General features: G+C 49.9%; 1 protein-coding gene across 1 annotated transcript; it reads left to right on the plus strand.

Annotated features, from left to right (window-relative positions):
* The first annotated feature begins 859 nt into the window (after positions 1-859).
* On the plus strand, positions 860-7,329 carry Tmem92 (transmembrane protein 92). Its single transcript, XM_090350977.1, has 5 exons — positions 860-956; positions 4,501-4,529; positions 5,305-5,379; positions 5,507-5,702; positions 5,981-7,329. The coding sequence occupies exons 1-5, from the start codon at positions 873-875 to the stop codon at positions 6,092-6,094; spliced, it is 498 nt and encodes a 165-aa protein (XP_090207103.1). The 5' UTR covers positions 860-872; the 3' UTR covers positions 6,095-7,329.
* Positions 7,330-22,771: the final 15,442 nt, after the last annotated feature.

Below are 22,771 nucleotides of genomic sequence, written 5' to 3' on the forward strand. Positions count from 1 at the left end.
GTCCGCGGGGTGCCGGGGTCGGGCGGCGGCTGGCGGGATCCGCGCTGGGCGATGCTGCCACCTGGCGGCCACACCGGGACAGCACGGCGTGCGCGCGGGGAGGGCCTGGGGTCGGAATGCGGGCGGGGCCCTGGAGAAGGGCGAGGGGCGGGGACGGGGGGGCGGGGACGGGGGTCCTTCCTGGGATCCCGGTGGACTGGACTGGCAGGCTCGCGCCCCGGCTTGCTCCTCGGGGGGCGGCCCCAGCGGACAAGTCCTAGGACCTTGATTTCCCTTTAGTAATCGAGGAAACGGTGCCATCACCTCCTCTCTGCGGCTCAGGGGAGGGGTAAGAATGCACCCACAATCACATCCCTCGCTGTTGGCACAAGGGGGCGACCCCCTCCCCTTGTGATTCTCCCCAGCCCTGGCTCCCCTCTTCCAACTCCCCCCCACTCCCAGAAATCCAAATGAGGGGGGGCTTCCAGCATCACGCCTGTCCCCCATCCCAGGCCCAGCCATCCCTCCCTTGCGTCCGGGACGCGAGGACAGAGGATGGTAGGGACTAGCAATGAGTCTTAAGCTGGCCCCACAGTTTTCTGTTTATTTTACTTTATGATTATTAGAACCGCTTTTCTTTTCATTTATCCCACACTTTTTTTTTCTTACAACCAATTAATCTCTGCGGTCTCCCAATTCTCAAGGCCTAAGCAGGATCTCCCCCTCCTCACCTGTGTGCGCCTCCCCGCCCCAAGTCCGGCCCAAACCCCGAGCTCACCGGCTCCGCCCCCCCTCGCCAGGCGGAGCCTCATAGGTGGAGAGAAGTGGGAGAGGTCGCGCCCCGCCTCTCCTTCCTCCGCTCACACGCGGAAGCCCAGCTCCCCGACACTAGGATGTGGGACGCCTGGGTCCCAGGCCTCGAGTCTGCCCTGCTGTTCAGCCTGCTGGCCGGCCTCCAAAGAGTAGGCGCCTGGAAGGTAAGTACGATTTGGGGGTGCTAATCCTGTGGGCGGGGGCCTGCCCACAACCTAGTGTTCACCTCGCATTGTTGGGACGTCCTGGTGACCACTACGGTGAGCAACTTTTCTGTTGTGTGGGGGGTTTTTGGGGGGGAGTGGGCGGGCAGAGAGGTGGAGGTGGAGTCGTCAGGGGAAGGCCCTAGGAAAGCCCTCCATCTCTGGGGGTTCTGTTACTAGGGGATCCGACCCCACCCACCGCCTGACAGGGAGAGCTCCTTCGAATGGGGACTTTGACCCCCTTATTAATCTTGGCTTGGCCTTCCAGCTTCTTCCTGAGTGCGTCAGAAAGCTGGGCCTAAGTTCTCCCTGGAGTGACTCTGCGTCCCGGCCCTAAGGTCCTAGACAACAGGAGGCCCCTGAGCCCCTCCTAGGAGAGGGAGCACAGTCCCCCTGTGTGCTAGCTGTTGACCTGGTTTGGTGACCCAAGGCTGGGTGGCCTCCCTGAGAAATGAGTGACCAAGAGGGAGGCAGGGGTTGAGCCTGGCTTTGGCTCCTGTTCCTCCCACAAAAGCTCTACAAGTGGTGGGGAGGGCTGTCTTGTGATGGTGGAGTCTCTTACCAGCTGGGATGGGCCCAGACACACCTTTTTTTTTTTTTTTTTTTTTTTTAACTTACTTCCTTGAGAGTCTGGGGAAGTCCCTAATCTACTTCCTAGAAAAGTTCATGGGGGGGGGGGGGACGCCAGGAATTTGGCCTAGTGGTAGAGCACTTGCTTAGCATGCAGGAAGACCTGGGTTCGATTCCTTGGTCCAACATACATAGAAAAAAGCTGGAAGTGGTGTTGTGGCCCAAATGGTAGAGCTCTAGCCTTGAAAAAAATCCAAGGACAGTGCTCAGGCCCTGAGTTCAAGCCCAACGACTGGCCAAAAAAAAAAAAAAAAAGAGTTCATGGGGGGCAGGGAAGGGGTTGGTTGCCCATGGCTGGGCCCTGCTGAAGCCCAGCCATGGAACCCAGAGCATCTTCTGTTGTCTCTTCTCAGCAATCTCAGAGGTCAGGCACAGTTAGCACCATTAGCATTACCCTGATGTCTCCTTAAAGCTCAGCCCCAGACAAGATCACCTTGGTTAAAAGTGGGAGAGGAATCAGGGATAAGCGCTCTTCCCCATCACAAGCAGGAACCATAGTTTATGATGCCTGTTAATTATCCACCTCTTCTGAGGTGGGATCCTGGAGGGAAGGGGCAGAGTCTGGGTGAGGGGGAAGGGCTGCAGCTGGTGCCTGGAACCCTTGGTTTATCTTGAACTCTAGAGTTATCCTGTGTACTGTGTGAGTTGAGGGGCAGTAGCTCATCCCATCTTTAGACCAACCCACAGGATCCCTTCCACCTCCTGCCCCCACCAAAGGAATGAATGAAAAGGTACTCAAGCCCAAGCCCCAAGGGAGGAAAAGGGGAATCGCTTCACTAGCAAAAAATGCTATTTTAAATTTTTGTCAAATAAATGTATAAAAGTAACAGGGGACTTGTGCCCAACCTGACTTCCTATCCTGAGCCCTGGCTGTCCCAGGATGGGGTGACCAGTAACCCCTCATAGGGTCTTTGCACTTACATCCCTCTCAGTAGTCTGAAAGCAGCCCCAACGAAAGAAAAATCAGTTGGTTGTTAAATACTCATTCATTCATTCTGCAGATATTTTGGCTATCGGGTTTGGGGTAATGATTTAAAAATACAGAGAAGAATTTTTGCCACATGGAATCTGCATTCTGCTCAGCCGTTAAGATAAGGATGAAGGTCTCTCTTTGGGAGAGTGGTTGTAATTTCAAGTCAGGTGGTTGGAGAAGGAGGTGCTGTCTCAACCTTGCTGATTCCTGGGAGAAGATCCTGTGAAGGCTTGAATATATGCAGTAGTGGTACCCAAGAGACCACTACTAAGGAAAAACCGAATGCTCAGGATGCATAGAGCTCAGTACTGCATTGGGTGCTTGATTCATTTCTCCCAGAATGACTTCTGACTTCCACTAAAGATGCAATCCTTGCTACTCAGAAGGCAAAGATCAGGAGGCTAGCCCAGGAAAAAAGCTTACGAGACTCCATTGGAAACAATAAGGAGCTGTGTGTCAGTGGGGAGTCCCTGTTGTCCCAGCTGCACATTAAGTGTAAATAGGAAGATCAAGATTCTTTCCAGCCTGGATAGGAAGCAGGACTCTTATTCAAAAGTGACGAGAGCAGGACAGGAACATAGTGGTAGAGTGCTTGCCTAGCATGCACAAAGCCCTGGGTTCTATTCTTGGTACCACAGAAAAAGCCAGAAGTGGCGCTGTGGCTAAGGTGGTAGAGCGTAAGCCTTGAGCAAAAAATGTCCAAGGACAGTGCCCAGGCCCTGAGTTCAAGCCCCAGGATTGACCAAAAAAGAAAGAAAGCAAAAAGGACTGGAGATACAGTTAAATGGGAGAATGCTTGTCTTGAAAGTATGAGGCCCTGCAGGGGAAAAGCCTTCTTTCAACCAATCTAAAATTTTAATTTATCACTTAAATCAACCCTTTAACTTTTACCTTGCTTTTAGGACACCATTTGCGGGGTTTTGTTTTTTGTTTTCGTTTTGCCAGTCTTGGGCTTGAGCTCAGGGCCTGGGCACTGTCCTTGGGCTTTTCTCAAGACTAGAGCTCTACTACTTCTCTACCACTTGAGCCACGGCACCACTTCTGGCTTTTTTCTATGTATGTGGTACTGAGGAATTGAACCCTGGTCTTTGTGCATGTTAGGCAAACACTCTACCACTAGGCCAAACTCCCGGCCCCACCATTTGCTTTTTCCGGTGGAACCTTTTCACAAACAAAGGGCAGAGTAGTAACAGATTATATGATAGACACACGATTGAGCATAACTCGTGACTGAGTAAAAGCTTTTGGTTTTGACTTTTTTTTAAAAGTATTTATCTATTATCACTGCTCTGGTGTCCTGCAGAGCCTATTGTAGAAGGGTGGGGGGAACTGGCCTTTTTTTGCAAAGGAAGGACTTTCTGAAGGGTGAATGGGGGCTTGGGCAGGAGTGAAAAAACTCATTGTTTAGGGAATCCCGAGAGGTGTGTTTTCAAGGGGAAGACAGAGGATCAGGACAAGGGAGAGGAAGGAGCTGAGGCTGCTTGCTGGGGGTCTATACTCCAGGGAGCCACTTCAGGGGGTTGTTAGATGATCACATTGATATGGCAGCCAGAGTTTTGGCTGCGGTGCCCAAGTGACTGGCAGGACAGTGGACAGCAGAGCAGAAAGAGGAGAGGAGTTACTGCTAGTCCCGGGACCACAAGTGTTACAGGTTCTTAACTGGCCTGCTGTTAGGAAAGATAAGACTTGGATAAGTGAGCATGAGTGAAGAGGAAGAACCCCCCCACCATGGCCAGGGCTTCAGGGGGTTCCAGACTTTGGCCTGGGGACCAGGGGTGGAGGAAGGGAGAGTCTGAGTCTATTTAACACCTGGCTGTGACTAATCTGGGGAACATCTGAATGTACCACTCGACCCTGAGTTCATGAACTGTGCCTGACTTTCTGCCTCTTTTTCTTCCACAGATTGGGCCCCAGTTCAAATGCGGTGTCTTGTGAGTCTGAGATTTCTGGCTGTACCTTCTGATCTGGCGGGGGGGGGGGGGGGGGGGGAGGGGGGCGGGTAGGCCAATGCCCAGTCACCCATCTTCCAGGATGGGGGATGGATGCCTTGTCCATCACCCTCACTCACCCCCCTTCCTGCCAGAGACTGTACCCTCCTCCACCAGAGAGGGAGGGCCTCCCTCACCACCCAACCATGGTGGGGAGTGGCAGGGTACACACTCACTTAATCCCTACTTTCTCACTTGGTCCCATGGGTCCTAAAGTGCAAATCCAGAGGCGCGAGCACAGTAAGGAGGGGTGGGGTGAGGGGCTCTGAGCAGAAAATGTCCTCATCCAGTCAACCATGGCTGTTCTCAAAGCCCCTTTCCCCCATTCTGGGGCTGAGGGAGACACAGAGAACTCTCTTCACATCAGCTCCAGGAGCGTTGGTATTACCTGTCACTCTACATCTCCTTCAGGGGCGTAACCATGGCAACACTCAAGCACCCCCCCCCAAAATCTGGCCAATGAGCTCTGCAGATGCTTCTTGTACCCATTTTACTGATGAGGCTTGTGAGGCCAAATAACTTGGAACAAGCACACAGGCCAGCTGAGAGATAAGTCTGGAACCCAGGTCCTCAGCCCTGGCTCCAGCTCCTCCCACTGTGGTCAAAATACGGCCTGTCCTGTGCTCTCTAAGGGAGGCTTGAGCTCTGCGGGACTGGGTGTCTCCCTGGCTGCTGTGTGCTCACCGTCTCTTCCAGCCCCTTTCTCTGCCCCAACCAGTTGGTGTCCCAGCGGATTCAAATGTTGTAGTAAAGGCTGCTGCATGGAGAACGAATTCTTTTCCGGCCCCTTGAGGTGAGCCCAGGGCCCACCCCTCCCAACACGGCCTCCGGGGCCGGGGGTGGCCACGTTGACGTGGCAGCGGAGCACTGCGGGGAAGGGGGCGGTGGGACACTCAGATGCCGGCTGTCTCCCGTGCCAGGATCTTCATCGTCATCTTCCTGGTCGTCGTGCCCCTTCTATGCATCTGCGGCCTGGCAAAGCGCTTCTGTCGCAAGTGCAGAGAGCCAGAGCTGGATCCTGCCATTCATCGCCAGGGGCCCCCAGATCCTCCCTCGGGCGCCCCCCCACAGAGGGTCTGGGTCTCCACCAATGAGCCTCCACCACCCTACAGTGAGGTGGGTCTCTCTGTCCTAACCCTCGCTGCGTTGTGGCTGGCTGTCCCTTCTTATTCTCCAGATTATTGAAGTAGTTAAGACAGGGGAAGGTGTGTTAGCCCCAGTCCCGAGGAATCGAACCCAGGGCTTTGTGCATGCTGCGCAAGCACTCTACCCATCAAGCAATGCATCACCCCTCTCATTTGAGCTGCAGCCATCACAGGGTGGTCAAGGGCTATTAGACTCAGGACCCCAGAGGTCCAGGACTGAACAAAACCAGTGCCTTCTTTTCCCTGCAGGTTATTCTGAAGCCCACCTTGGGCCTACCTCCCACAGAGCCACCCCCTCCCTACAGCCCACGGCCTGAGGAGGATTCCGACCTGCAGAGGGGTATTGACAATCCCGCCTTCTGAGCCTCCTCATTTCTGGTGCCTTTTAGAACATGCCAGAGACTTCTGGGACTCCCAAGAGGGTCCCATCCATCCTGCCACAACTCTGATCCTTTGGGGATTTCACTTACTGCTTTTCTGTCCCTGCTACCTATCAGCTGCCTCTCGTCTCCAGAGTTGGGCATAGACGGCATCTGTTCCTACCTCAAGTCAGAGGCTGCCAGGAAGAATAGGCCAGTGGGCTGGAGGCACTTGTGGTAGAACGGTCTCTCCTGCCAACACAGCGCGTCTTGACTGGACAGCTGCTCTGACAGATTACAGAGGCGCCTCTGTGCCCCTGGGACACTGGTAGCAGGGGAGCTTGCCCTGCTCCATGCAGCAGTAAGGGGGACGCTCTTACCAGTGTATGTGGGTTCATGCAGGACCATCGGACACCTCCCCCCAATCGTTGTCTTTGCACTGAGCCCCACAGCCCACTCCAGGCACTGGACACAGCATCTACACTGGCCCGAACTTACAGGAGGGCTGGAAGTAAGTGGCCCTGCCATGCTGGTTGGGTACCCGCTTCGGACTGCTCAATGATACGCCCTTGCTAGGGCATCAGAACTCAGGCAGGTGGCAGAGCTGGCCTGAGGAGATAGCATGGGTATTTTCAAAGATGCCAGAACGGGGTTGATGGAGGCTTCTTGGGAAACAGGACCCAGAGGAAGAGCGATGCTTGCTGATGTGCCAGAGGTGGCAGGGGGAGACAAATCCAACCCTAAGTGGCAGGTGGGGACTGGTGGGGAGGGGGGAGGAAGATAGTAAGTGCTTCATGTCAGTGTGGCTGATGGATGAGAATACAAGGCTGGTGTTGTCCTCATTGCTAAGTAGCCCATCAGGGGAAGCTGAGTTTTGGAGATGTGGAGGAGAAGGCCTACCCTTGGATTGGCTGTCATGTGTCCCCTTCCTATCATCACAGCTAACAGCTGGAGGGAGAGGAGCTACCATCCTGATCCCAGTGTGGCAGGAACTGAGTGACAGAAATGACTGCTTGTCTGTGTCTCCTGTTCACTGTTGCTAGGAAGGGAGGGGATGTCACCTTTCTGGAGGTGATGAGGCCCTATCTGTTCACGCCACCGATGTTTACAAAGCTATGGGTGGGGCACAGACCCCAGCCTGGACATGCGGGAACACATTGATTAGATGGCAATCAAGAAATCTGAGCAGCATCTACCTCCAGATTCAGTGTGCGGGGCATTAAAATCAGCATCCATTGATGGATGTGTGGACAGGATTCTATCTAAGAAGCCACATGTACTGAACGAGTGGACCCAGGTGCCAGTAACTCACACCTGTGATTCCAATAACACAGACTGAGATCTGAGGATTCTCGTTCAAAGCCAGCCCGGGCAGAGCAGGCCCATGAGACTTTTATCTTCGGTTAGCCACCAAAAATAGCCAGAAGTGGATCGGTGGCTCAAGTGGTAGAATGCTAGTGTTGAGCACAAAAGCTCAGGGCCAGGTTCAGGCCAAGTTCAAGCCCAGGACCAGCGTGTGTGCATGCACACACATGCGCGTGTGCACACACACACACACACACACAGTGGATAAATAGCACCCACCTGGACAGGGTCCATCATTTAGTGTGCAGAACAAAAAGGCAAATGGCAAAATAGTAGCCACAATTTGTGTGTGAATGTTTTATCTTTGCAAATACCTACATAAAATCTAGAAGGCTGGGCGGAGAGTTTGGCCTCGTGGTAGAGTGCTTGCTTAGTATGCACGAAGACCTGGGGTTCGATTCCTTGGTGTACCACATACATAGATTAAAGTGGGAAGTGGTGGCTCAAGTGGTATAGCTATAGCCTTGAGAAAGCCCAAGGCCAGTGCTCAGGCCTCGAGTTCAAGCCCCAGGCCTGCGCGGTGGGGGGAGATCTGGAAGGCTATAAGCTATCTCAAGGCATACATGGTTCACCCACATGGATATTGACGCCAGGGCAATAGCAAGAGGAGTTTTGATTTTATATGCTTTGGTGTTTGTGCCTAGCACTTGGTAAGCTGGAACTAGAGGAGTGCCAGCTCCAGGCTAGACTGGGCTATATGGTGAGACCCTAATCTTTTCCTCAAAGAGAAAGTAGTCCTGTTCCTGGTTTTGTTTTTATTAGTTTGTGGAGTTTTAAATATATGTATATATATATTATATATATGTATGTATATATACAATCAGCAAATCATGCCTTTGAAAACTTAAGAGCTATGTTAAAGACTTGTGAACTTTGATCAGTGGCAATTCGTGTATCTTCAGCTCTGCTATGGAGGAAGAGGCTACAGCTCAGACCTGAGCCATACCCATGACCCATATGTGACCCAAGGGACAGACAAATGATGGGTACAGGAAAGCCTGGACACTTGCCAGGCCCATCTGGAACATGGGAAGCCAATATGCCACACCTAAGTAGGACTCCTCTGGCACTGGGTCTCAGCTGGATGAGAAGCCATGAACTGAGGTCTGGCTGTTGGGTGGGTAGATGAGCAGTTCACTAGTTCACTCCAGCAAATGAGTGCTGAAACACTGAACACATGAAGAATTAAATAAGTGCACGAGGGAACTGAATGAACGAATGAGATCTACCACCACGCAAAGAAACATAGCACTGGGGGTGGATGGTGGATGACAAGAAGAGATTGAAAAGGAGGGTAAGGAAATTGAGTGCTGTAGAAATAAACTATGCAAGTACGAAAACAAAACAGTGAAACCTGTTGAAATAGTGTTTTTGTTGCTGCTGCTTCAAAGAAGGAAGTTAAGAATCTTTCCCTAGGGGCCCGGAGTTTGGCCTAGTGGTAGAGTGCTTGTCTAGCAGGCACAAAGACCCAGGTTCAATTCCTCGGTCCCACATACATAGAAAAAAGCCAGAAGTGTTACTATGGCTCAAGTGGTAGAGCTCTAGCCTTGAGAAAATCCAAGGACAGTGCTCAGGCCCTGAGCTCAAGCCCAGGACTGGCAAAAAAAAAAAAAAAAAAAGAATCTTGCCCTAGCCAGGCGCCAGTGGCTCACACCTGTAATCCTAACTACTCAGTACACTGACATCTTCGGGTTTTGGTCTGGGGCCAGCCTAGGTTGGAAAGTCCAAGAGACTCTTATCTCTAGTCAGCAAAGCTGAAAGTGGGGGTGTTGCTCCAATGGTAAAATGCCAGCACTGAAAAGGCTAAGGGAGAGTGCCTAGGCCCTATGTTCAAGCCCGGTACTGTCACAGAAAGCAAAAATGTATCTCATCACCTAATGCCTGGCCCAGGCCCCTGATCCATCTGCTGCCCAGACCTTCCTAGACCTCCTCCCAGCGCGTCACAGGGGCACCTCTGTCCACTGCAGCTGGACCTGGGTCCCACGCTCAGGCCTCATTGTGTGCCTTTTCTCTTCCTGGAAGTCCAACTACCATCTCTAACATGCAAATGAAGTCATCCTTCGGGAACCTTCCCTGGTGCCCCCAGCCTCTGTTGTCTGCTGCTCTACCTCCTCCCTCCCATCTGAATTCTCCATGCTACTATCATTTGTCCTTTGACCCCCACCTTAGGGGATGTGGTTCCTGTCCAGATTAGCAGTGACCTAAATTCTGCTGAAACCAAAGGTCCAGTCTCTGGCCTCGCCTCCCATTGGCATCTGACACACCTGGCCACTGCCTGCTTCTTGAAAACCTGCCTTTCCCAGCTTTCTTCCCATGAGCTGGCTGATCCGTCCCAGGCACCTTCTTCTTTCTTCCTCCTAACCCGGGCTAACCAGAGGGCTCTGCATCCCACGCCCTCATCTTCATGTCTCCCAAGGTGGCCACCATCCACACTTCACCGACCATCTTCAATTCCAGCCAAGACTTTGCCCTTGAACTCTAAGACTTTGCCCTGTTCACTGCTCAGCACCTCCCCTTGGAAGCCTAGGGAATGTCTCATGGGCACTGATTTCCTTCCATCTCCCCTGCCCTCCACCCCCAGTCTAGTCCTTTCCTAGGTGTCCTGTCACAGGAAGACAGACCGCCAGCCATCCAGCTGCTCAGGCCCAAAACTAGCCAGGTGCCAATGACTCTCCCCTGTAATCCTAGCTGCTCAAGATCTGAGGGGTAAGAGTCAAAGCCAGTACAGGCAGGAAAGTCCAGGAGACTCTTATCTCCAAGTAACCACCAAAAGGGAGAAGAGCTGCTGTGGTTTAAGTGGTAGAACACTGGCCTTGAGCAGAAAATCTCAGGGATAATTCCTGAGGTCAACCACTAGGCCCAGAAAAAATAAATAAATAAAGCTGAAGCCTTGAGTTTAGTTCTCAGGATCAGAGCGCATGCACACATGCGCACACACACCCACACCCACACCCCTAAGGTGTGACTGTATTCTGAGTTGTCTTTCCCTTATCCCCTCACCTTGCCCAGTCCCCAGTCCTCTTCTTACCATTTCCTGGCACAGCTAACATCAAGCCTTCCCAGTGCCTCCCTGCCAGCTCCGCCTCCACACTAGCTTCTGTGCTGCCCCCTGCAGTTCATCGTGCACAGTACATGCTGCAATTAAAAGCATACACCAGGGGCCGGGAGCTTGGCCTAGTGGTTGAGTGCTTGCACCAAGACCTGGGTTCGATTCCTCGGTACCACATCCATAGAAAAAAAGCCAGAAGTGGTGTTGAGGCTCAAGTGGTAGAGCTCTAGCCTTGAGAAAGTCCAAGGACAGTGCTCAGGCCCTGAGCTCAAATCCCAGGACTGGCAAAAAAAAAAAAAAAAAGCATACACCATGCTTGCTCCTTGCTTAAAATCCTCTCGGGGCTTGTTCATGGTTCTGGAAACAAACAGCAAACCCCATCTCTAGTCTGCATGACCTGGAAATGTGACCCCTATTTTCCCCTCATATCCCTTCCCCAGGTGTTCCCCTGGCTCATAATATTTGATAACTTTTGTGCTAGAAAGCTCTCCCTATACTGTACACATGGGGCCTCCTCTCATTACGGAGTCTCTGGTGCAGCCATCACTTCCTCCAAAGACTCCTCAACCACCACATCCAGTCCTATTTATCTCAGTACCCGAAATCACACCATTGGCTAATATGCCTACATGTTCAGGGTCTGCCTTCCCTCTCTAGACTCAAGTTCTCCTGGGGATGGGCACTTACCATTGTCGCCATGCCACGTGGAGATGCTCCACGTCCAGCTCGAAGGCATCAGTGCCTTGGCAGCTGACCACCCATCTCAAAAGAAAAGCCCAAAAGATCCTGCAGAAGGAATGGCAGGGAATGAGCTCCAGGCTCTAACCCCGAGCCCAGTGCCATGTCTGATGTTCAGCCCAATGGAAGATGCTATGGGCTTCCTTTTTTTATTCTCCCCTACTCTCTCTCTTCTGTCTCCTTTTCTGATTATGAATCAGGTGCTGTTCCAACAGGTACAGGTGGGAAAGCACTCACGTTATAACCCAGCACCCAGTACCCAGCACAGCCTCTCTGTGGAGAAGACATTGAACTAATTTCAGAAAACTAACATACACCATGGCAAAGGGGTCTCAGCAGAGGCACTGGCATGGGCAAAGCCCTTGAGGAAGAGAGTGGTTGATTCCTCATATAAAGCGTAACAAGCACTGCCCTGTGGCTTGAACAGCCGCGGTCTACTCTTTCACCATTGTGGAGGCCAGAGGTCTGAAATCAAGGTGTTAGCAGCTGTTAGTTGGTAGTTGGCCAATATGTGACTCAACATTTGCTTGAGTTTCCTACCAGTGTTTGTTTTCACAGCAGGAAGGATATCAAGAACTCTGGAGTCTCCAGGAAACAGTTTTGTGTTGGCACGCCACAATAGCAGCATTTTCCCCGGCAATTCCAGTTGGAACCTTAAAGCCTGTTCATGTTATTACCAAATGTCCAGCTCCCCAGGCTTTCCTTCTTGGGTGTCTCCCCACCCCTTTATTTCATAATGGTTGTGGGACTAAGGACAGTCACAGTGTGACTGTGATCTCTGGCCACAGTTGACGGGATCAGAAGTGGGGATGGATCCAGTGTGGGCCAGAAAAACTTTGCTTGAGCTCCTTTAACCTTTGCAGCTCAGGGAGTTTGGCCACTCCCTAGGTGCCCAGGTTGTAAAGCTGGCAGGCAGAAAATCTAGAGCCTACTAGATCAATTCACTTGACAAAGAAGCCCTGAACACCTCCAAGGTTAGGTCAGTGACTGACTAGGCTAGACTTGAACTTGTAGGTTTCCTGTGTGGGTCTCGTGTTTCTGCACCATCACCACTGCTCTTGTGCCACGTGACATATCCAGAGCTCATGGGAGATTTCCAAAGTCCTCCGCTGGAGGGAAGTTGAACTGTGCCTCCTCCTAGCTACAGAACAAAAGGGGATGAGCAAAAATAGAGGAGAGTGGACGCAGAACTAAAGACCTGGAAACCTGGTGGGGGTTCATGCAGGAAATTGTGGATAGAGGAACAAAGTCTACCTCAGAGGGAAAAACCAGCAGGCTGCACTCATCTACGGCTGAGCCCGTCACACAGGAAGCACAATCAGAGGAGGTCTTCACCTTTCTGCAAAACTCTCATGCAGGATCCAAATAAAACTGAGCCAATAACTATCCTCTGAAAGGAGGCTAAAAAGAGATCAGAGAGCTGCTCAGGTGTCCGCTACCTGTGGCTCTCTAAATCTTCCAGCCCTCAGAGGTCATCCTTAACTTTCATATAAAAGAAGCTGGCTTGCAAGCGACCTGGTGGCCTGTCTTGCACAGGGTGCCCCTCCCTTAGCTCTTAGACCTACCAGCTCCTATCCTCCCCCCCCACACTGGACGTTGCCCTCCCTCCAGTCTGTCCCCCGAGCTCAAGTGACCAAGCCACTCTATGTATCTGACATTTACTGCACGTGCGTGTGCATGTGTGCCAGTATTGAGGGTTGAATTAAGGAACTAGGAGCTGCCCCTGAGCTTTCCTTCTCAAGCTTGGCATTCTACCATGTGAGGCACAGCTCCACTTCCAGCTTTTCTGGTGGATAATTGGAGAATCTCTTGGAGTTTTCTGCCCAGGTTGACTTTGAATCACAATCTTCATATCACAGCCTCCTGAGTAGCTAGGATTTACAGGTGTGAGCCACCAGCTTCCAGTTCTGAAGGTTGTTGCTACTGAATGTTTCCAGAAGTTGGGGGTCATCCTAGGAGAGTGACAATGGGGATCTCAGAGTGGCCTGCCTCACGTAAGTGAAGCTGTCTGTGGCTCAAGTGGTACAACACCAGCCTTGAACAAAGAAAGCCAAGCAAGAGCATGAGACCCTGAGTTCAAGTCCCAGTACCAACACAGAAAGAGGGAGAAGGAGCTGGAAGTTTGGCTTAGCAGTAGAGTGCTTGCCTAGCATGAATGAAGACCCGGGTTCGATTCCTCGGTACCACATTCATAAAAAAAGCCGGAAGTGGTGCTGAGGCTCAAGTGGTAGAGCTCTAGCCTTGAGAAAGTCCGAGGACAGTGCTCAGGCCCTGAGCTCAAGTCCAGGACTGGCAAAAAAAAAAAAAAAAGAGGGGGAAGACTTGAAACCTAACTCAGTGGTAGAGGGTGTGACTGGAAGGCATGAGGTCCTAGGCCCAATTCAATCCCCAGTACTAAGCCAAAAATAGGAATGTTTACAAATGCTCATTAGTGAGCCTGGACACCCTCCGGGACTCCTGTCCTCTACTGCCACCTCCTGGCATAAAGCGGCACTGCATAGACATGGAAGGACTATATGTACATACGTACTCAATTTCTAAATGACCAACACTTCAAATCTGGGGCAACATTTAAAACACCTTCTTTACTTTTCATTCTTGTTATTGTCAGTGTGGGGCTTGAACTCAGGGCCTGGGCATTGTCCCTAGGCTCTTGTTCTATCAGTTTGAGCCACAGCTCCACTTCCACTGGGGTTTTTGGTGGTTAATTGGAGATAAGAGTCTCATAGCTTTTCTGCCCAAGCTGGCTTTGAACCATGATCCTCAGATCTCAGTATCCTGAGATCTCCTGAGGTGCGAGCCACTGGTGCCAGACCACCCTCTTTTAATTCATAAAAATATACTGGAATATGTGTGTGTATACATACATACATACATACTGATATCTGTCTATCTATACCTATGTAGATATAGATAAATGAAATTGAGTTACTCAAATACATGCCTGGATTTGTTTTTTTCTTTCCAGGTCTCTCCTCCTCTGTGGAAATCTGATACTGTCCTGTGACCTTAGTATTGCAGTATTGCTCTCATTCCTGTGCTTCTCAGTTTCTATTTCTGGACTTAGACCCAAAGGCCTCTCAAATCTACAACCTGCAAAGCAGAATTGAAGTCCCATCATACAAGGAACTTAGTCCTTCACTTCAGGACTTTGCTTAGACATCTGGGAATCAAGTCACAGACAAGTTAGTTCACAGCTGTCCATCAGTGTCTCTCACCTGACCTCAATGGACGCTGGTACTACTTGGTCTCCTATATTTGTGATCTTTTTCTTTTCCCTTTCTTCTTTCCATTTGTTTCCTTTCCTTTCCTCTTCCTGGCAGTACTAGAATTTGAACTCAGGACTTCACACCTGCTAGACCATGTACTTTACCCCACACCCCCAGGCCTTTTGCTTATTTTTCAGGTAGAGTGTTGTGCTTTTGCCTGGGCTGGCCTGGACCTCATCCTCCAACTTTTCCTTCCCACATAGCTTCTCTGTTGAGGTGGAGGAGGGTCATCTCACTAGCTTTTTGCCTAGATTGACGTTGAACCATGACCTTTACAATCTTCTCCTCCCCAGTAGCTTGAGCTGACAAGTATGAACCTGAACCAGTGCGTGCATTTCCCATATCTATTCATATTCCCATTTCCTCTACTGGCCCATTTACCCATCAGAATAGACCTTTCAAAAGACCAACCAACCTGGTTCTGGTAGCTCATGTCTATAATCCTAGCTATTCGGGAGGCTGAGATCTGAGGATCGTGCAAAGCCAGCCCCGGGGCCCTCCCCGCAAAAAAGGGTGAGACTCTGATCACCAATTCAGTTCCCAAATTCTGGAAGTGGAAGCATGGCTCAAGTGATAGAGTGCCAGTCTCAAGAAAAAAAAAAAAAACACAACTAAGGAACAGTGTTCATGCCCTGAGTTCAAGATCTGGTACACAAACACATGCAAACACACACACACACACACACACACACACACACACACGGCACAGACATCTCTCCTGGTAACTAAGGAAGTCAGGCTACCTCTCCTTGCAGGCACTGGGCTGTGTCCTAGAAACACAGATGCATGGGGAACTGGGTGTAGCAAGTCAGACAGACCCTGGGGACAGTGGCACTAGCTGACCAGCTGTGCAATTGTAGAAAGCATTCATGTGCCAGTGTGCAGTGAAGACTTACTTGGCAAAGAATGTTTTCCTTGGAGCAGGAGACTACTCAGGAGGAAAGTCATTGGTGATTTCATTTCTTTTTTTTTTCTTTTTGCCAGTCCTGGGCTTGGGCTCAGGGCCTGAGCACTGTCCTTGGACTTTCTCAAGGCTAGAGCTCTACCACTTGAGCCTCAGCACCACTTCTGGCTTTTTCTAAGTATGTGGTACCAAGGAATTGAACCCTAGGTAGTGCTAGGCAAGCACTCTACCACTAGGCCAAACTCCTGGCCCTGGTGATTTCATTTGTATGCGCCCTCAAGATTCTGGTATTTTTGTCTAAGTCTCTGGTCATTTTTTTATATAAAGAATTGGATTATTGCAACTGTAAAAACAAACACAGTGCCTTTCTTTGGGATCCATGGCATCTCAAAGCACTTACAATAACATCAAAGGTCACTGGTCACAGATCAGCCATAAAGAACATAACACAATGAGGCTGGGTGCTGGTACTTGCTATTCGGAAAGCTGAGATCTAAGGATTAGGGTTCAAAGACAGCCTGGGCAGAAAAGTCCTTATGACCCTCTTATCTCCAATTAACCACCAGAAAACTGGACATTGACACTAGCCTTGAGTAAAAGAGCTCAGAGACAGCCCCACAAACAAAGAAACAAACAAAAAACATTTGAAACATAGTAAAACTTATGAAAAATGTAATGCAGGAAGCAGCACTCACAGTTGAACAGACTTGTCTCAGAGTACCTGGAACGGAAGGTTACTTCTGGCAAGAGTAAGAACAGGCATGTCGGTGTGAGAATCATGTGTTTCTCTCTCTCTCTCTCTCTCTCTCTCTCTCTCTCTCTCTCTCTCTCTCTCTCTCTCTCTCTCTCTCTCTCTCTCTCCCTCCCTCTCTCTCTCTCTCCCTCTCTCTCTCTCTCTCTGTCTCTCTCTCTCTCTGTCTCTCTCTCTCTCTCCCTCCCTCACTCCCTCCCTCTCCCTCCCTCTCCTTCTCTCTCTCCTCCATCTACTAGCCTACAATTAAGACATACATTTATTTACAAAATGGCCTCTCCCCCCTCTCTCCTGAGTAGGACAAAAGTTGATTATTCTAAACCTTTATAGCTCAAACTACCCTAAAGAGCCTTTATCTGACATTTATTTGTGGCCCTCTAGACTCCCAATATTTTTTTCTCTCTTTTTCCTTATCCTTTTTTCTTTTCTTTTTTTTTTTTTTTTTTTTTTTGGCCCCCTTCTCTTTCTGGCCCCGCTCGCTCCACCCCCGCTCGCTTGGTTGTGTATGTGGGATACCGAGGAATCGAACCCCGGTCCTTGTGCATGCTAGGCAAGCACTTTAACCGCTAGGCCAAACTCCCGGGCCCTCCTTATCCTTTTTTCTTTCTAAGTTTCGGTCTCTTTCTTCCTTTCATCTCCCTCCCTTCCTTTCTCCCTTCCTTCCCTCCTTCTCTTTTCCTGTTCTTTTTCGAGATAGACTCTCACTAGTTAGCCCAGACTGACTTTAATCCCCTCCTCCTCCTCCTTGTCTCCTGACTGCTGGAATTGCAGGTGTGTGTCAACCACACCGAGCTAAAAGAATCCCAGTGTTTTTCCTCTCCCATCTCTTCTGTAGAAAATGTACTGTGTTTGTTAAAGATGGCTGTTTTCTGCTCCACGGTGGGACTGGGCTGTGCCATCCCCAAACTCCTTTGAGCAAGGATGTATCCCACTTGCTAAGAATGCTGTCATCTCCTCCGGGACCTTCCTCACCCTACAGCACGGTACACTTCGCAGGGAGCAGGAGGCACTTCCAGTGACTGCCCGTGGAAGTGGGGTCAGGACCGAAGGACTGGCCATGGAAGCTCTTAACCTAGTTAACTGGGTGAGATGTCTCAGTGCCTGTGATTCCAATGTCTGTACACAGACAGAAACGCAATTCAAAATGGGTTTAACTTCAACCATTCAGAAACCACCGGCTAGCCTCTACCAAAGGACTTACACTTCAACTAATCAAATATTTTTTTGTCTTGTTCCCTGCAATATCTTGTAAATGCTTCCTCAGATGGCCTCCTCCAGAACGTGCTGGATCACTTCTGTCTTGTGTTAAATGCTCAAATAAACACATTAAAATTCTGGGTGCCAGTGACTCAGGCCAGTAATCCTATAATCCTAGTGAGAATGGTTGTTCTAGACCAGTCCTGGAAGAAAAATCCACAAGACTTTGCAGTGTGTGTGTGTGTGTGTGTGTGTGTGTGTGTGTTACTAGGACTTGGAATCAGTACCTGGGAGCTAAGTCCCTTTCTTAGCTGTTTCACTTTAGGCTAGAACTCTACTGTTTGAGCCACACCTCCACTTTGAACTTGTTTTGGAGGCTAATTAGAGATAAAAGTCTCACAAAACTTCCAGTGCAGGCTAGTTTCAAACTTCAACCCTCACATCTCAGCCTCCTAAGTAATTAGAATTATAGGCCCTCCTGCCTAGCAAGCATAAGGTCCTGAGTTCAAATCACCAAAAGAAAATAAAGAGGAAAAAAGGGGCCGGGAGCATGGCCTAGTGGTAGAGTGCTTGCCTAGCTTGCACAAAGCCCTGAGTTCGATTTCTCAGTACCATATACACAGAAAGAGCCAGAGTAGTGCTGTGGCTCAAGTGGTAGAGTGCAGCCTTGAGAAAGCCCAAGGACAGTCCCCAGGCCCTGAGTTCAAGCCCCAGTACTGGCTTACAGAAAAATAAAAAATAAAAAAGTAAGTCACTCACTCCACAGTAGCCCAAGGCTGGTAGGAGGAGCGAGGTGAAGATTTTTGAGCTGTGCGGCACTCCAAGAATCCTAGGGGAGAGGTTGTCGATATTCTATAGGCCTTTCCACAAGTGCCTGGAATACACAGTAAAACCGTTTGTTAGGGAGGAAGGTCCCAGAAAAGCAAAGAAGTAAATGTTGACAGCAACAGTAACTTAGCCAGATCTTCCTACCCCACACAGTGGGAAGGCATTTCATCCTCGGTGGCTGTCCGTGCTGAGTGGGGGGAGATGGTTTGGGCTCTGAGCGTCCATTGTCTCTTGAGACAGATGCGTCCCTGGTGGTGGCACCAGAGCATTGCCTGTGGCGGGGAGGGGCGTGCTCCCACGCAGTTGCCCCAGAACTTACAATCAATCAACAACGGGGTTTCTGCTAGCACCGCCGAGAAAGTGCTGAGCACTGAGCTGAGAAGCAGAGCCTTGGGAGTGGAGGGTCCCCACTGTGACCCCCAGCCTCCGTGTTTACCCTTGCCTGTATGGACCATCTTCCCAGTTCTGTTCTGTGTGTGTGTGTGTGTGTGTGTGTGTGAGAGAGAGAGAGAGAGAGAGAGAGAGAGAGAGAGAGAGAGAGAGAGAGAGAGAGAGAGAGAGAGACAGACAGACAGACAGACAGACAGACAGACAGACAGACAGCATGCTAGGGCTTACACTCAGGGTCTGGATGCTGACCCTTAGCTTTTTTTTTTTTTAACTCAAGGCTAGTGTTCTACCACTTGAGCCACAGTTATACTTCCAGCTTTTTAACTGCTTAGTTGGAAGTTAGAGTCTCATCGACTTTCCTGCCTGGTTGGCTGCGACCATGACCTTCAGATCTCAGCCTCCTGATATCCCCTGTTCTCAATAGGAAAGACTCAAAAGAAATCAGGCAGAGAATCAAGTGCCAGCATTCCCTGGGTCACCACTGGGGGACAGCACAGCTTAGCTGAACAGTGACAAGTTTCCTAAGCTGGTTAGGCAGTGCAGAGCAAACAGCTCTCAGCCAGCACAGAACCTGACTCTTCAGACACAGGGCCCAGAGAAACTCAGGCAGAGGCGGCTTCCCTTGGGCACCCAGCACCTGGGAGGGCTTACCTAGCTCCTTCCTGGAAACTCAGAGGAGTCTCACTCCCAGTGGGAGAAGGAGGGTCTGGAGCTTGATCTGACAGCTCCTTTCCCAGGGAAGCATGACATAGGCCACAGGGGCCATACTCCCAGCTGGTGAGAGTAAGGTTCTCTGCCTCCCCAACCCCCGGCTCGGGCCAAAGGATTAAGTCTGAAGTCCAAAGTGGCATTGGTTAACTTTGAATTTCTCAACTTACTGGTATTGTGGACCAAATAATTATTTGTTGTCCTTTGCACTGGGTTTATCTTGTACCAATGTGATGCCTGTAGCCTCCACACTACCCACCAGTCACAACCAAAAAGAGTCCCTTCCTGCCCCCCCCCCCAACATCACCCACTGTCTCTTGGGGTGGGGGTGGGTCACATACCTCAGGTTAGAATAACCATGTTAACAATCCCAAAGTCAGAGAAGAACCCTCCTCTCCTGGAGGCGACCCCTTTCAGAGCACATGGGAGGAAAGGGCCAGAGGAGGGAAGAAAGAACCAAGGATGCTCTTCCCCAGTCCCCAGCATGGTGAGAGCTAGTGGCAATATGGAAGTTCATCACTAGGGGGCAGTACTTTACACATGTGCAAACACAAACCAAAGATTCACAGGGCTTAGGATCTGTGCCTAGAGAGGGACAGGGGTGGAGACTGGGAAAGGAAAGATGGAGTGAAGAGAAGTAGTCATTACTGAGGGTAGCCTTCCATGGAGTAGGCCTGAACAGTGCCATGAACTAAGGCATATGATTAGCTAATTATAGCATAGCAAATGCATAATGGGGGATGGAAGCAGGGAGGGAGGAGGAGGGAAGAAAGCCAACCATCCACATCCAGCCTGCTCAGGAGGAAAGAAGGAATGGGAGGTGCCCAGGAGTCCCCAGTCCGATCTAGAGAGGCACAGTCCTGGGTGAGAATGGAGTCACTCGAGGGTGGAGAGGGCCCTCAGAACCTGCTTCCCAGATCTATGAAAATGGGAACACTTTGAGAGATTGTATAAGGGAAAATTTCCCAAAATGATTCTAGAATTTGAAGGCCACCAGTTTGACACCTTTGGTTTTAGATTCGAGTCCAAAGACTCAAATGGGGCCTTGACTTTACATCCAGCTGGGCATGAATCATCCAGCAGATGGTGGGGGCACACTCAGAAAGGTGCACAGCCCTCAGAGCCAGAGAGGCCCCCTAAGATGGGCCCCCACCAAGCTGAGCCGCATTCTCTGCAGAGAGTGGGCTGAACAACCAGGGAATTTGTGGGTTTCTTTCTGGCTTCTGGGAGCAGCTGTAGCTCCAGAAATTCAAGTACTTGAGAGGGAGGCACAAACTGTCAGCAGAGGAAAGCAGATGCTCCAATCTGGCTCAGCCTGAGTCACATGTCCAGCCCGCTGCATAAGCAAGAGAGCCCAGGGATTGGCAGAACCCCCAGGGCTGCAGGAAGTGGCTGTACTTGCTGGGAAACACAGGCGAGCTGCTATACAAGAAGGCTGAGAAGCCCACAAAGCCAGCAACTTCCATCTCCCAAGGATGTGGGAACTCGATGCAAGAGAGAGAGAATCCACTTTCTTCGTAACAAAACAGCTACTGTCAGGCAGTTGTGGCTCACACCTGTAATCCTAGCTACTCAGAGGGCTGAGATCTGAAGATCGTGGCTCAAAGCCAGTTCGGGCACAAAAGTCTCTGAGACTCTTATCTCCAATTAACCACCCAGAAATTGGAAGTGGTGTTGTTGCTCAAGTGGTAGAGAGGTAGCCTTGAGCTGAAGAGCTCAGGGACAGTGCCCAGGCCCAGAGTTCAAGCCCCAGAATCAACACACACACACACACACACACACACACACACACACACACACACACACCACATACATGAAAATTCTAAACTATTTTAACACAGTTTTTTTTTGTTTTTCTTCAAAATTCTGCCATTTCATTTTTATTTACAATGTGCATTGAGAACACATTTTCTCTCTCCCCTGTGAATTGCTTACAGGTAAATGTGACTTGTTTAAAGAGCTGAGTATGTTTGGGGTTGCTGGGTGGAGTCTGACAGCCTGACAACAGAAATCCTGGCTGTGGGAAGGAGTAAGGTCCTTGTCACTCAGACAATTCCCTCAGGAAACAGCTTGCTGCATTTGAGGAACTCACTTCTGTAAGCACATCTGTAATTTCATTGTAGCTTCAAGCACTTGTCTGAGAAAGATCCCCACCCCTTTTCTTTTTTGTGCCATGGATGGATGGTAACACTTTAGGAAGTGGTGTACTTCACAAAAAGTTACTAACAAAAGGCACCGTGTCAAAGCCCGACATAAATATAATTAAAAAATCACAACCGACTTCCTGTTGGTTGCCGAAGCAGACATTAAATAAGTCTTATCTTCAGTAGTACATTCAGAACTCCCTGTCATAGAAAATTAGCTTTAAATGATCACTCAGAGAAGAAGCATGAACCGCTCGAGTGCTATTGTTTATTGATGTGATTTATATTACAGCCCAGTGGAATGACAAAACTGTGCCAATAAATTAGTTCGAGAAATGAGACAAAATTAAATATTAATGAAGTGCTCAAACAAGCACTAGTTACACTGCCATATATGCTTATAAATATTGCTATAAGTAATTCCTGCTCCATATACATGTAGCACTGTAGACCAAGAAAAGATTCATTCCTGTATGCAGGGCCTGAACACTGTCCTTGGGCTTTCTCAAGGCTAGAGCTCTACCACTTGAGCCACAGGACCACTTCTGGCTTTTGTCTATGTATGTGGTACTGAGGAATCAAATCCGGGTCTTTGTGCATGCTAGGCAAGCACTCTACCGGTAGGCCAAACTCCTGGCCCTGAGAGACCTTTTATTTAACCAATCCATTTTTCAATTTACAGATTGAATCTTTTTCATGAAAAGCAATAAAACTGTTCATGGATCATGGATAACTTTTACCTGTTATTTTTGTTCGATTGGGTCTTCCATGGACAGGATAATGTCCTCCCCCCTCTTTAAGGGCCAGTCTTCTTAGCCTACCAAGTCAAATGCTCATCTCTTCTAGAAACACCCTCAAAGGCACACCACAAAATCACATTAACCAGTTCTCTGAGCATCCCTTACTTAGCCAGGTCAAGTTGAATGAATCATCACAGCATCTGACCACGGGACATTGAGTGACCATGACACCAGAACTGCCCTCATGAGCTGAGTATATCAGATATACCAAGTTATAAAGTTAGTCCAACAGGAACCCATGATCCAGTTACAGTGGCGTCTCCCAGACCGGGCCAAGCAAAGCCAACAGGCTCAAGGAAGGTAGACCAGCAGGTATCCAACCCCCCTGTCGAGCTGTGCCTCTCCTTTAGTCACATCTATCTACAACCACCTTGGAGTAAAGGAGAGGGCGAACTTCAAACCAGTTGACAAAAAGGAAAAAAAGAAAAACCAAGTTGAGTTCCTGGATGAGTCAGCTGGGTACGTGGGTAAAAGTCACAGATGGACGTCCTCGCTGTGCTCTGGCTGGCCCTGGCCCTGGCGAAAGAGGGAAGAAAAA

This window comes from Megascapheus bottae, chromosome 17, assembly GCF_031878675.1.
Source record: "Megascapheus bottae isolate mThoBot1 chromosome 17, mThoBot2.hap1, whole genome shotgun sequence".
NCBI lineage: Eukaryota > Metazoa > Chordata > Mammalia > Rodentia > Geomyidae > Megascapheus > Megascapheus bottae.

Bases quoted from the DNA above. Each gene is read 5' to 3' on its own strand.
- Tmem92 (XM_090350977.1), top strand. From the start codon at position 873: ATGTGGGACGCCTGGGTCCCAGGCCTCGAGTCTGCCCTGCTGTTCAGC. The intron at 957-4,500 runs GTAAGTACGATT...TTTCTTCCACAG, and splicing joins AAAGAGTAGGCGCCTGGAAG to ATTGGGCCCCAGTTCAAATG. The intron at 4,530-5,304 runs GTGAGTCTGAGA...TGCCCCAACCAG, and splicing joins CAGTTCAAATGCGGTGTCTT to TTGGTGTCCCAGCGGATTCA.